Source organism: Typopeltis vanoorti, chromosome 4 (assembly GCF_054136105.1).
Source record: "Typopeltis vanoorti isolate ZY-2024b chromosome 4, IOZ_Tvanoo_1.0, whole genome shotgun sequence".
Lineage (NCBI taxonomy): Eukaryota > Metazoa > Arthropoda > Arachnida > Uropygi > Thelyphonidae > Typopeltis > Typopeltis vanoorti.
The window spans coordinates 163554897-163569306 of NC_143552.1; the positions used below are offsets into that span (position 1 = coordinate 163554897).

At 36.0% G+C, this 14410-nt stretch overlaps 1 protein-coding gene across 3 annotated transcripts in view; it reads left to right on the forward strand.

Moving 5' to 3' along the window:
- LOC150107815 (carbohydrate deacetylase-like) overlaps positions 1-13133 on the forward strand; it is a 72817-nt gene extending 59684 nt beyond the window's left edge. For 2 of the 3 annotated variants that reach the window (XM_090391578.1, XM_090391575.1), the window contains exon 5: positions 12702-13132. In XM_090391578.1, coding sequence (XP_090247704.1) covers positions 12702-13014 — 313 coding nt within the window. In that variant the 3' untranslated portion in view covers positions 13015-13132. Of the gene's footprint in view, positions 1-12701 lie in introns of all 3 variants that reach the window. The other variant, XM_090391577.1, reaches the window with a different exon arrangement.
- Positions 13134-14410: the final 1277 nt, after the last annotated feature.

The window sequence follows — 14410 nt, forward strand, 5'->3', positions numbered from 1 at the left end:
GTAAGAGTAAAAGCTGACTTATTTGCCAGGAACTTTTGATATGCTTTCTTCTTTTCCTTCACTGCCTCTTTGACTTCCTGTGTCCACCAGGGAGTTCTAATTTTTTTATCCTTGCACACAACCTCACCACATGCCTCTCTGGCAGAATCAATCAATGTTTCCTTCAGAGTTTGCCACTGAATCTCCAAGGTTTGATTCCTGTTCTCAAACTCTTTCATTTTCTTTTCAATAATATTTCTGTATTTTAGTCTACAGTTCACATCTGAGAGCTGCTCAACTTTTATTCGCTTTAAAACTTTCTTACATGTTATTCTTTTCAATATGAAATTCAATTTTATCCTGCTCAAGACTAAATAGTGATCACTTCCAATTTCAAATCCTCTGTACACTCTGGTGTCCTGCACCAGGGAGAAAACATCACTATCAACAATAACATAGTCAATGAGACTTTTCTTATTCCTAGCCTCTTCTCTCCATGTGAATTTGTGCACATTTTTATGTTGGAACATGGTGTTAGTAATAACCAGTCCATGTCCAGAGCAGAAATCCAACAGATATTTGCCATTATTATTAGCTTTGCTCTTTTCTCCAAATTTTCCCAAAATATTTTTGTATGTCTCACAATCATTTCCTACTCTACTATTTAGATCCCCAACAAGGACCAACTTTTCCTTTTTCATTGTGTCAGTTGCTTTTTCTAAAGCCTCAAAAAATTCCTCCACTTCTACCTTAGTAGAACCTTCTGTGGGACCATAGGCACAAATAAGTCTCATTGTCCAGTTCCCCATTCTCATATTTGCCCACATTACTCTACTTGAGACTGACTGCCATTCAAGAAGATTAGCCTCGTATTTTGTGTTGAATACTATGGCTACTCCTTCTTTTCCTTGATTGTCATTGCCTGAATATAACATTTTGTATTTATTGCTCAGAAAGATCTCACCAGTTTTGGTCTTTTTTGTTTCAGTCACCCCTATTATGTCGATCTGGTACTTATCTAATTCCTCAGCTAGCTCCATTTCTTTGCCATTCAGGCTTCTTACATTGATAGTACCGATCTTTAACTCTGGTGATGTTGAGTTGGGGTTTGTTTTCAGATTTGTTCCAGTAGCTGACTTTTCGCTGTTCGCCCTGGTTCCCTGGCGAAAACAACGGGGGCCTTGTTTAACCGGGCGACGCCCCAGCCGGCATGAAATTTTGTCATGTTGTACCATCATTTTTTATTTTGGTTTAACCAATAAGAATACAATTTGGTCGGCTAAATCCCAAATTGCCAGCCCATCCTCGTTCGTTCAGTATCAAAGTAGATACCCAACAGGGTGCACCACGAGAAGGTGAGGATTGGACATTAGGTCAGAAGCCCTGGTCGGTTCTCCGCATTCCTTTAAAGGCTATGTGGAGGTCTCCTCTCAGTTATACAGCTTTGACCCTTAAGCACCCCGTTGTAAAGACCATAATTTCTAAATGAATATAATTTCTAAATGAATGCTGATCACCATGCAACACTAAAAGAAAGGATTATATTTCACCAGATTCATTCCCGTCTTCCAGACCACCATTACTGGGGTCCATCTCCCTGCTTTTGGCGCCTCTGCTTCAGGAAGATGGGTGGCATGGCCCCCACATCCTGAAGCAAATCTCTAGGCCAGGAGTTTTGGCAGGTCCCTACTTGTCGCTTAGGTTAAGGACAATGCATTGCTATATAGTCTACAGGATTTAGGATCAAGTAGTTTATATGATAACACAAAAGTAATATTTATTTAAAAAACTACCAACATCTACATAATACAAACTAATTATAATATTCAGAATTACTTCAAAGTATATTTTCTAGCTTTTGTCAATATAAATTTATCAATAATGTCAGTAAAATCAACTTGCTTAGCCAAATCATTTTTGATGCACAAAATTGCTAGGTGATTCAGTTTTATTCTTGGCTACTTGTGCTTCTTTGCCATGTTTTCAATGAATTGGCCAGTCTGCTGAATGATCTCTCAGCTGAAAAAACAGTAACTGGTATTGTGCAATAATGGCAAGGCAGATATTGGCAAATATACCTTGCAGGTTTTTGTCATAAATTGCATTCAGAAGTCTCACCAGACTTGTTTCTGTGCCAAAAACTATCTTATGAATACTTTTAAGGTGAAAAATTTCATTCAGTAACTCTTCTGACAGATCTTTTTCATACATATTCACAAGTTTTGTTGCTTTTGCAATAAGCTGATCATTGTCAAAGTTGTGGAAATTTAAAATAGGTGAGAATAATTCACATATATTATCTGCTGCTTCAAACCTTGTTTTAAAATCATTCATAATGAAATCCAATACCTGATAAATTACGAAAAATTTGAAATCTTGTTCAGGTTCTACAGTAGTTTCTCAATTTTTGCAAAATTGAGGTTGCACACTGATTGCTTCAGCAACTACTTTTGCTTCTTGGACAGCACTTTCCCATGAGTCATGTAAGTGTTGTATCTCTTGCACTAATTCTCTTATAAGTGCAGACTCGCCCTCAAGAGATATTCCTTTACTTTGTATAATAATGTTCTTATTGTCAATATTTGCTAATATTTTGTGCCAAAACATTGTCATTAGCATGCCTTTATAAGATCTGAAATATTTTTTCAAGCCTTTAATTGTGTTCAGTGTTGAAGGAGTTAATTCTGTATACATCTCTCCGAGAATGACATCTAACACAGTAAGTACACCAGGATAATGTTTAACAATTGGGCACACAGCTTGAATTCTTTCACTCTACCTTGTTTCTGAAAGACTTGGAAGAGATAGTGGTATGTATTTTTTCGGTACTTCCCATCATGCAGGACTGTGAGCAAAGAAAGAGTAGAAGCTCTCTATATTCCCAAAAAACGTTATAACATCTGGGTTGATTTTAACAGCATTGACTCCTACGCAATTTAGTGAATGTGCTCCGCAGGGAGAGAATAAGGCACATTTGTTCTTTTGTAAAATGAGAGTTTTTATGCCACTTATTTTTCCTCGCATATTTGCGCCATTGTTGTAGCCTTGTGAATGGCAATCTTCGAACTATGTCCTTTTCGTTTTCAGATTTGAAAAATTTGGTTACGAATTGATGACACCTTGCAATGCTTTCAATTCTCTCTCAGATTTGTTTCCTCTTCTGAGCTATGGACTTATGTTTGTACTTTGAATCAGACATTGGGATTTTATTTATTTTAACTAGAACATCTTTGCTTGCTTGAGAGCAATTTATTTAAATTTTTTAATATCTGAAATTTGTATGTTCTGAAAAGAAATAATAATTAAGTTTGTTTCATACAAAAAAATCATAACTAAAAAAGCTTTATATTTTCTTTTACTTACTAACTAGCAAAATTTTAATTCAAATAAGACAAATTCTTCTCAAATAAAGAATTTTGTAGAAAATTTTCAGTTTCTTGAGATCAACTTAACCAACTAAAACTATCAAATAAAGCTTTCTCTTTTACGAATAAAATAAAATTCTCACAGCATCCATAACATACGCACTGTAGGCACTGGTAGGGTAGTGTGCCAGTAACGTCGGTGCGGGGATGGCATTGAAACGATGGCGTGCATAGAAAATGAGACGGGCGAACGAAAACTGAAAATTAAAGTAAATCCTTTTGAATAGAAAGTTTAGAAGAGTGACCATAAGTCTGAAAAGATGGATAATGGGTTTGAAACTATTGCAAAAGCTATTAGTCCCTCTCGGCACATATTCATTCATATTTTATAAAGTTTCTTTTTGTCTTTTGTTAGTCTCACTTAATTGGCCGACCTGACAAGACAGACCCCCTAAATTACAGGCCCCCAGGCTAGCACCCTGTCATTCCCCCTTGTGGGGGCCGTGATGGGTGATCCTAGATGGCCCCAGTCAGGAGCCATCGGCTAGTGGGCTTGCTTGCAAGGGTCAACAGTGTTGCAATATGTCTCTCACTCCACGGTTCAGGGTTGGAGCCCAAAGCTTGCTATAGTACTGGTATAGAATTTGAGGTAGCCCTGGCATTCCTCTCCCGAGTACAGTTATTGCTTGCCAGTGAGTGGGCATCCATGTGTTGCTCCATGGTGGATAGGGAGCTCTGGACAAAACTGAACAAAAAAATCCTTTGAGCATGAATTTTTTATCCTCAAATTTTTCAGAGACCCTCACAAGGTAGATCCCAAATAAGTACTGATACCATAGCTACACCATTTGATTACAGAAGTAAAAAGATGTAACAACTGTATAAATGTACCAATTTTTCCCATCATCCAATTGATGTAAAGACACTAGGAAAAGTGTCACCCTTCTTTATTCAAAAAAGGTTTAGAAGGACTGGCAGGATCTTCAGGAACAGTTAAAATCTATGATCTGGTGATATACCCTTGTGGAAACATTATGTCAGCAACATTCCAAAAAATTACTCAGTGCAGTGGGTTGAATATCAATAAAATGCAACTCATAAAATTCTGAACGCTTCTAGAGGATATCAGAATGGGATCTTTTTTGATGTTCCAGGTGTGGAAATACATTCAGAGCTTAAAGATCAGGGAGTGACCAGCAGCAGGTACAATCTGATATGTAGAGATTCTCACCTCATTCCGATCAGGAACATCATCCTTACTTTGATACACTACACCTAATCCTCCACCTCTGTAAAAGCAGGGTATCTTAATTGTCCTGTTAGAGTGTTCATCACTAATCCAGTGAGATGTTTTAAGTACCAGAAATACAGGTATGCCCAAACTCCTTGTTGTGGCTCTGCCACCTGTGCCTGATGTGGTAGTAAAGAGCATGATAATAAATCTTGTTCTGCAAAGAAAGCTAAGTGTGTCAACTGTCAAGAAGATCACTCTGCCTACTCCCATGCATGTCAAAAGTGGAAGGCTGAAAAAGAAATTCAGAAGAATAAAACAGAACAAAATATATCATATCAAGATGCAAAAAGAAGTTGGCCACCACCACACCTCTCCTGAAATCTTCTTATACTGAGAAGGTGGTAATTAAGAAAATATCAACAGCAACTCAAACTTATACAACTATTCCACCACCTGATAATTTCACCATATCTGAACTTTATGATCATGAGTGCCTCTCTGCAAAGCATATCACTTGTAATACCTATGGTCCTACTTCCAGAACAACTCCAATAAACGGTGCCATTCAGTGAGAATCCACTTGTCAAAAAAAAAATATATATATATAGCCAGAATATCACTAAAAAATAAACATTCAGATACCCCCACAGAAAAAATGGACACCTCAGTATCCTCTGAAAGTAAATTAAATTTATCAAATGACTCTGACACATTAGATCATGCATTGAACATTTTTCCAGGGAAAGAGATGGACACAGGCCATCCATATGTCACAAAATCAATTGATAAATATCATCATCATCATCATCATCAAATTCCTGACATGTACCCTCAAGGGGAGTACAGGAAATGATAGTACTACATGAAAAACTTATATCATCTACAAATTTCCTCCAAATCAATCTGTTACCTGTCAAGACTCCAACATTATCAGAACTTTCATTAGCAGTCTATCAAAAGGCTTTGTAAAATTTAGATATACTATTTTATATGCATCTTCCTTGTACAGAGAGTAACTAGTATTTTCTTTGATGTGATTGTTTAACTAAGTCAAGATGAGCAGGAGGGAGAGAAACTGCTATTGTATAAAGTACTCTCACAATGGGCGCTTTAAATTAGCAGGTGGTTTGAGTTTCTGTGTTTGTAGTAAAGATTTTGAAGAATTTGATGAGCTCTATATATAGGATTGTGTTAAGGAGTAGAGAACTCCATTTAGGGAACTAGTACATAACACATGGATTTGTTCAAGGGAGTTCTTGTTTCATATTTTAGTTACATTTTTGTACAATAACATTATGCTTTTCAGTTGTCCAGGGAGGATGCACACCATGGGCTTTTGGCAAGAATAATCCAGCAGAATACTGTATGATAAGTTATTATCACACATACATATCTTTGCACTCCAAACATTCATCATCATCATCATCAAATTCATCATCATCAAAAGAGGCTCACACTAACTTTGTTCACACAATACTACTCATGACTGACTGGCAGCCCAGTCCACTCATCTGCCACTACTCTCCAAGTGAAAAATCTAGTCCTGAACCTTTGCTGACCACACTTAGGCTCAGTTCCATGGATAATCTCCTTGTTCTTTCCTCCCACCAGTTGTGGCAAAAAATAGCCTCTGAATTAATCCTATGATACTACTTATCCAACTGACAACGATCTGTGATGCTGCATGGACAACAGTCAAATGAAAGATTTTTGGAAGAATTCAGACCAACAAAAGGACTAATGCAAGGAGTGTGGAATGTCTCTAACCCTTTTGTAAAATCTATTTAGAAAATAGAGACTGAAATACATCCTGTTATTATTATTATTATTCAGGCCTCCATGAAGTCAAAAGACTCATCATGGGAGGTCCTTCCTAAGAAACACAAAGTCTATCAAGACTCATCGAGGGGAGGTTTCCCCCCCCCCCCCCAAGAAACACAAAGTCTATCATACCACTCCTTGAACTCATTGACCGTTCTCGCTCTCACCACTCCATCAGGCATTGCATTCCATGGGTCAACCACCCTCCATGCAAAGAAACCACTCCTCACTCTCTTGCTCACAGTTTCCTTTCGTAACTTCCAGGGATGGCCTCTTGTCATCACTCCTTCCTGCTGTTCAATCAAACGAAAGAACTCCCCAGTGTCAATCCTGTAACCACCTCTCAACAGTTTAAAAGTCTCAATCATATCACCTCTCCTTCTTCTATCCACCAAACTCTGCAGTCCACATTCCCTCAGCCGATCCTCATAACTATCCTTGTGCTGTCCTGAAACCATTTTTATTATCCACCTTTGTTCCCTTTCCACAGTTAATTTATCCCCTTCAAATCCTGGGGACCAAATCTGAGAACAGTAGTCCAAGTGTGGTCTGATCAGGGTCTTATACAACTGTTGAAGGATAGGTATTCCATTTGGGGAGCAAGTGATAGATTCTTTACTTTTTTTCTGACAACCGGGTAATAATAGCTCAAAACAGAGATAATGTAGAATATATATATATGACTAAAAAGTTAATAGAAGTATGTGAATTGGGAGGAATTTAGATAAATCTTCAGAAAACAGAATATCTGGTAATAGGAGGATATGAGTATGATTTGGATATACCATGAGCAGGAAAATTAAATTAGTCAAGCATATCTAAGAACAATGTTACATAAATCTGGCACTTGTGAGAAAGGCATGGATTATCACATAAGTCAAGTGAGAATAATTTTTCTCAATAAAAGGGATTCTGTGAAGTCGAGAAGTACATGAAAGAACAAAGAAGACTGAGTCATCATTGAAAGTATTTTGATATAGGGAGGAAAAGAATGGTCATTAACTCTGCTCCAGAAACAAAAGCTGTGTGCAGTAGAGAGGAATGTTCTAAGAAGGAGCTCTCATATCTCTAGGATCCAGCATATTCAGAATTATGATGGAGAATAGATGGCATTGATGGTAGTAGTGTCACAGTAGGAAAAATAAGTAGTAGTGCAGAGAGTGAGATGTATTTAGCAAAGTAGAGTGCCCTCCCATGATGAGTCCTTGGACTCCCTGGAGGTGTCTTGTAATAATAATAATAATAATTTGGAATGAAATCATCAGAAAACAAATGCACCAACTAGATTCGGTGGTAGAAAGATTGGAAGGAAAAACCTTTATTGTGGTCCAGTCAGGTCAGAAGGATGCTAGATATGGAAAAAAAAAACTTGATTAGGCTCTTGCAGGTAGAAGAAAACATGGGAAACCTAGAGTGACTTGGCATGCAAAGTATAGAGAAAGGAATTTATATAATGATTTATGGGTGGATGGGAAAAGTTGGTACTAGCAATAAAAAGCAACCTCTGAACAGTAAATGTCAAGTATCAGCCCTGTGAAAGCCTTTTAGTAATTTATATTTTTCTGTCATATCCACTCTTTTCAACCTATTAGACAAAACTTCTGCAACCCACAAACCCTTAACCTATCCTTGTAGACTGATTTAATGTAAATATCATCCTCTGCAAGTTGACTTTAAATTAAAGGAAATGGAAATGGTTTAATAGAATGGTTGACAGATATACATATAAAGAAGTTATATGTGGAAGAGCAGTATCTATTTGAAATAGGGTGGTGGCTGCACTCCACCAACCGCAACTACGTTCACCATCTACACCAACGCCAACTACCGCCGACCACCACTAGTGTTTTCACAGACAGTCACAAACATCCATTCCCATGCCGGATTCGAACCCACAGCCTTTTGGCTGGAGAGTGGATACGCTAACCACTCAGCCAACTAGGCCACAATGTTCCCCTTACTGAAATTGAAGCCAAGAATTCAAATTATAGGTGAGTAAAAATATTTTTGTGACTAGTAGAGTCAAATAGAATTTCTGCAGACCTGCTAATAGGTGGTATACCATTTAATTTCAAATAGAAAAAAAACTCATATATCTTGGAAAATCATGGTCAAAGGGTACACGCATTGTTTCACAATGTGTATGTACCAAAAGTGTGTACCAAATATGGTAAGTTTGCCCACTTACCATATTATGGTAAGTGGACAAACTATATCATGAGTTAGTTTTTTCATGAGGAATCTGAATAGTTTAACAAATGCTACAATGATTTAGCTGGAGGTAATGAAATTCATGAATTCTGAGAGATGCTCATTTCAAAGGAGCAGTGTGCATTGCAGGTGAAGTGCAGTTCAAGAAAATGGTCTAACATTTGAAAGAATATATTCAGTTGTTCTTGGATGATGCACAGTATAACACTACAAAATTTTGATGTGGTAGCTATTAAAAAACCAGTCTTAATGTATGGAAGCAAAATCTGGACAATAAAACAAAAAGACAAACAAAGATTAACAACAGCAGAAATGAAGTTTGCGAGAAAAACTGCAAAGTATACCCTATTTGATCACAAAAGAAATGAAGAAATTATGAAAGAATTAAACCAAGAACCAGTAATAGAAAAAATTAAAAAATATAAACATAAATGGATGGAACACATTCAAAGAATAAAAACAGAAAGATTACCAAAACAAGCCTTAAAGTACAAGCCATTAGGAAAAAGAAAACCAGGATGTCCTCTTAAACGATTCAACGATGACATCTAAGGCCGGAACAGGCAATGCTAGGCCTAAATCCTTGATACGCATGATGATGAGCTATTTAAAAAAAATCAATGGAATCACAACATGGATAAATGAGTGGAGATATCATTTCAGTGTTTGTTGATAAGAGTATCTGGTTTTGCCACTTGTAGACCATGGAATGTAATATCAGTATTAGGACTGAAGGAATTAGATGATGCAAAGATCAATAGGTGATGGACAGTATGGGAGTTTGAGGAACATCACATTGTAAGAACATGAAAAACCATGTAAAGGACTGCTGCAATCAATCAAGAGAAGTCTACTTAATTACGATAAGGAAGTGGTTGTAGCACTTGGTAAAATCTCTCAACAAATTATAAGTGTCAGTAAGTATCCAATAAATAATATAGTATATAAACCCACCATCCCTGTGACCTTCATTTTTAATATACTTATAAGGTTTTCTGAAACTGGATTTGATGTAGCTACAGGTCCATCTCCAGCACATGACTGCACAGAAGCCCTGCCACATTTTCTTGTCCCTTAATAAATTGGAAGGGAGATATTCAGTTCTTGCAGATGATGTAAAGCTAGGGGATCTGTTGGGAGAAAAAAAATCTGATATTTATCTTCAGGTGGATTTGAAAGACTGCCATTGAACAGATAAACAAAATTATCAGTTTAGCATTTATTATTATTATTATCCCAAGATCCCCATGGAGTCATAGACTCATCTAGGAGGTTGCTTTTGTCATACACACAGCTCATTATACTGTGCCTTAAACACATTCAAATTCTCTGCAGATACCATGTGAGAGTGACACCCTCTCTCAGGCAATGTATTCCAATCATTCACAACTCTCCATACATAAAACCTGCTTCTCACTTCCCTACTCACACCCTCGTTATAAAGCTTCCAGGGATGACCTCTTTCTCCCACCATTTTATGAAAAACCTCTTCTATGTTAATCCTATAACAACCCCTTACTAACTTGTACATCTCTATCATATTGTCCCCTCTTCCTCCTATCCACTAGACTCTGCAAATTGTATCATCTCAACCTTTCTTCATAGATTTTACATTTTTACCAAAGGAAGTGAAATTCAGTATTGTCTTGGTAGAATTGCAGTACAGATAGTGGAGGAGACAAGGATTTGAACTTTGCTGTGAAGATCACTTCCTTATTCCAATGAGTTGGAATAAGGAAGTGATCATTGAGGGGAAAATCAGCATTCCAAAGATCAGAAACTATTTTGTCAGTTGCCTCTGGATCTTCTCTGACTCTCTTCATTCATTTCCAAGTGTAAGAATTTGCATTTTTACCAAAGGAGGTAAAAATCAGTATTGTCTTGGTAGAACTGGAATAGAGATTGTGGAGAAGAAGACAAGGATTTGAACTTTGCTGTGATTATCACTTCCTTATTCCAACTCATTGGAATAAGGAAGTGATCATTGGTGGGAAGGGGGGGGGGCAATAAAAAGACACTGGAGAAAGTTAAAGAGTAACTAAAATAGTCTTGGTACTGTGGACTCTTAGCTATGAGAATAGGTTAAAAAGTTTTATGTCAAATAGATAGAAGTGTATTTTAGAGTAGCAGATAGTGTGAGAATGAGAGATCATTCCACGAAGCTACATAATTATTGAGAGTAAGGAGGGATGGTAAGTAGTAATGCTTTTACTACTTGGAGGTGAATACACCACCCCAGTGAAAAGCATGGCAGGCATTATAATTGCTGAACTATGTAGATGTCTTGTAATTCCACAGAGGCCTAGAACAGGGGTCGGCAACCTTTTTGGATTGAAGAGCCATTTTTAAAATTATATCTGTTAAAAAAAAATTTAGGGAGCCGCATGCAGTGATGAGCAACCAATTGTCCGCGGGTTGCATGAGGCCCTCTCAGGTTTTTTTGTGCACGGTGTTCGTTTTGTACGCCAGAATTAGTATATTTTAATAAAATATCTATTTTATGAATGTTGATTTTTGCATGTGGATTTATTTGTGCAGGTTAAAAAATTAAAATATAGCTAAATAATGGAAAGTAAATTAATACTTTCTTATCAAAGAAAAAGAAAATATTCTTTATGCTGATCGAACGGAGTATTTGATTTACTATTTAATTGCTCATCACTGCTTTAAATTTAGAAACTACATTGAAGAAAAAAATATATATATATATATTTTTTTTTACAGTAACACGTTATCATACTTGTAAAATACAGGTGTGGCATGTCACACGAAATTATATGATGTTTATAAATATTAAATAATAAAAAAAGATTTGCTCCTTCTTACATAAACGTGTATAAAATCCAATAACATACTTATTTCTTTTAATTTTTTTTTTTTTAATTTAAAATATCTTCTCAGTGCGACTTTTGCTGTGGAACTTCTTGGGATAGTTTCTCAATATGCAGCGAATACGATGTAATTTTCATTTTCAAACATGACGAAAGACTCACGTTGTTTAGTAGGTTTCTCAACTTACTTTTAATAAAATTCATATTACAAAATATTTGCTCACAGAAATATGTCGATCCAAAAATCGATAGAAGTTCAAATGCGTATGTTTGAAATCACCGAATGTAAATGTCCGGTAAACAACTCCACGTGTCAAATACAATGTGATCTTGCTTTTTAAGATCTTCTATTTCAGACCTTTTTTTGTATTGCAAAGGTAGATTTTTTGTCTTTCCAACTCCTCCAGGTCAGCTTTAAGATTTCTAAATTTTGAATTCCACAAATCCTGGGTTTTCAGGTCCTCTAACTGAAGTTGAAATGCAGCCTCATCAATTCTAGTAAAAGGTGAAAAATTTAATTCGACAGGATTAATTTCAAGTGGTCGCAATAAAAATGACAGTTGCCTTGTTCTTTCTAAATTCGTCAAATCTCCCATTAAATGCAGATCGCATATTTACCACAATTTCTTTGAAAAAGGTTAAATTTATGGAATTATTATCAGTTTGTTATTGTTGATATTTCTTCAACGTAGGAAACTGCAATAATGTGCCTTTCTCTAAGTCTGTTGCAAATAAATATAATTTTTGTTCAAACGAAATCACTTCTTCTAAAAGCAAAACTGCTGTATTTCTCTTTCCCTGTAGTTTCTTATTTAGTGCGTTTAAATGGGAAGTCATATCCACCATAAAGTAGAATTTTTGTAAAATGTAAATAGAATATAAAGAAGGATTATCGCGTATGATTTCAAAGAGTTCAAACATGAAAGTATTAATTTTTTTCAGCATCGCATGTACTATTTTCGATTGTAAAATATCCTTGACTTAATGTAAAATGTCCTTAATTTATTGCAAATGCTAATTTTAGGGTTTTTAGTTTCTAATTTAATAAATAACATTAATTTTGAATTATTCAAAAATAGATTGTTTAATAACGAAAAGAGCCGCAATTACTCATTCAAAGAGCCGCATGCGGCTCCGGAGCCGCAGGTTGCCGACCCCTGGCCTAGAATAATGCTGATTTTTTAAAATTTTCTGTGATAAGTTACTTTTAATTTAATTAATGGAGATGCCTGGATAATATTAATTTTATCTTTATTTTAGATTTACAGATCATTTTCTTGGAATGAGATGCATGGGAAAAGACATGACTCTTTCTCGTCTTCAAGAAGGTATTCTAGAAGCATTTAATGAAGACTGTGATAAAGAACTTATCACATGTGAACTTATGGTACATGTTGGCTACAAGTCAATTCCTGGTTGTGGTGGTTGCGGAGATGCACTTGATCCATTCTCCCTGTCTGAAGAAAGGGAACATGAAATGGCAATTATTACAAGTCCTGACTGGAAACAGTTTCTTGTAGACCAAAATATCAAATTAGTTTCCCATGCAGAAATTGCAGAACTTTCAAAGTAGTTATTGTATAGAGTATGGATATGCATGTGAAGATATTTTGAATGTTCTCGCGTATTACTCTATTAGGTTTATAAAAATAAAGCAGAAAGTATTTTAAAATACTAATCTACTTTTAAAGTTGTTTTAACATTTATCACAAAGCTTTTTTGTCAAATATATATTTTCATAAAGTTCAAACTTTGATTCTACAGGTCTGAATACTTGAAGCACTCTTACCTGTTATCCAGCTTCCTCATGACCAAGGTGGAGTAAATAAATTAAAAAAATGACATACTATAAAATATGGATAATTCAGTTTCATATAATCTAATGTACAATGTAGTCTGAACTGTTGGCCACTTTGGCCAAGTAGATAGGATCCTTGCTCTATGGGTTCAAATGCTTGGGTTGAACCCTTGCTGTGAGTTCAAATTCCATTACATACATGGATGTTAGTGAATGCCTTTAAGTGATAGATAAATTTCATTACATAGTGTAAACTATCATCCTGCTTATTGGATCCTCAATTGGCTTGTAAAGTTCTAAGCCAATTCAGACACTTAGAGCAGGGTTTGGGATAATTAAACCTTAGTCCATCTGTGATACTAATGAGCTACATATAGCAGTGTGTTAAGACTTAAGTGCTGGGAGGAACTCATGTAGGAGGCTTAATGCAATGAAACAGCACTAAGAAAGGATTAAAAATATTATGTAATACTTCTAGGATTTTGTTTCAGTCACAGAGACATCTTCAATGAATACAATATGAGACTTGAAACATGTGGATGAAAGACTAGACTCCTAACTAAGTGGGACAACTTCAGATGTAAACTGGGATCTCAAAGTATTAGTGTTTCCAATATTTTGGGAAGTTTTATGCAACCATGTTTGTTCAGGTTAGGCTGATTTTTGAAAGTAGCTTCAGATTGCAAAAACAGTCTTTCGCTTTAAATTTGCTGCAATGCATGGTGGTCTTTTTCCAGTTGATTCTGTGAGCTGTATCCAAAGCATGGTCTGCAAGGCCCAATTGACCATAGTCATGTTGCAGATGAATTTTTTTATGTTCTTCTCTGTGGATGGTAGCTGATCATCTTATCTGTGTATAGTAAGCCAACTTTCAGAAACAGGGAACTATATACACTAGGAACTGAGAGAGAAAGGAGTCCTTAGTGGAGCAGATAAGAGAAGACTTTCAAGTGAGACTTCAAACCCGTGCAAAGGTTGCATTTCTTTAAGATTCTGGCTAATTTTTTAACATGCCTCAGGCACTGGAGATGGTATTAGCATTACTAAAATCCTGAAGAGAAAGTCTTGGATTGGAGGAAGGATCGATTATTTTTTGATTCTACAGAAACTATAGCCATTAGATAAGGTGTGCTTTATATGATTGATTGTATGTATGAGTGGGTTTCCTGTA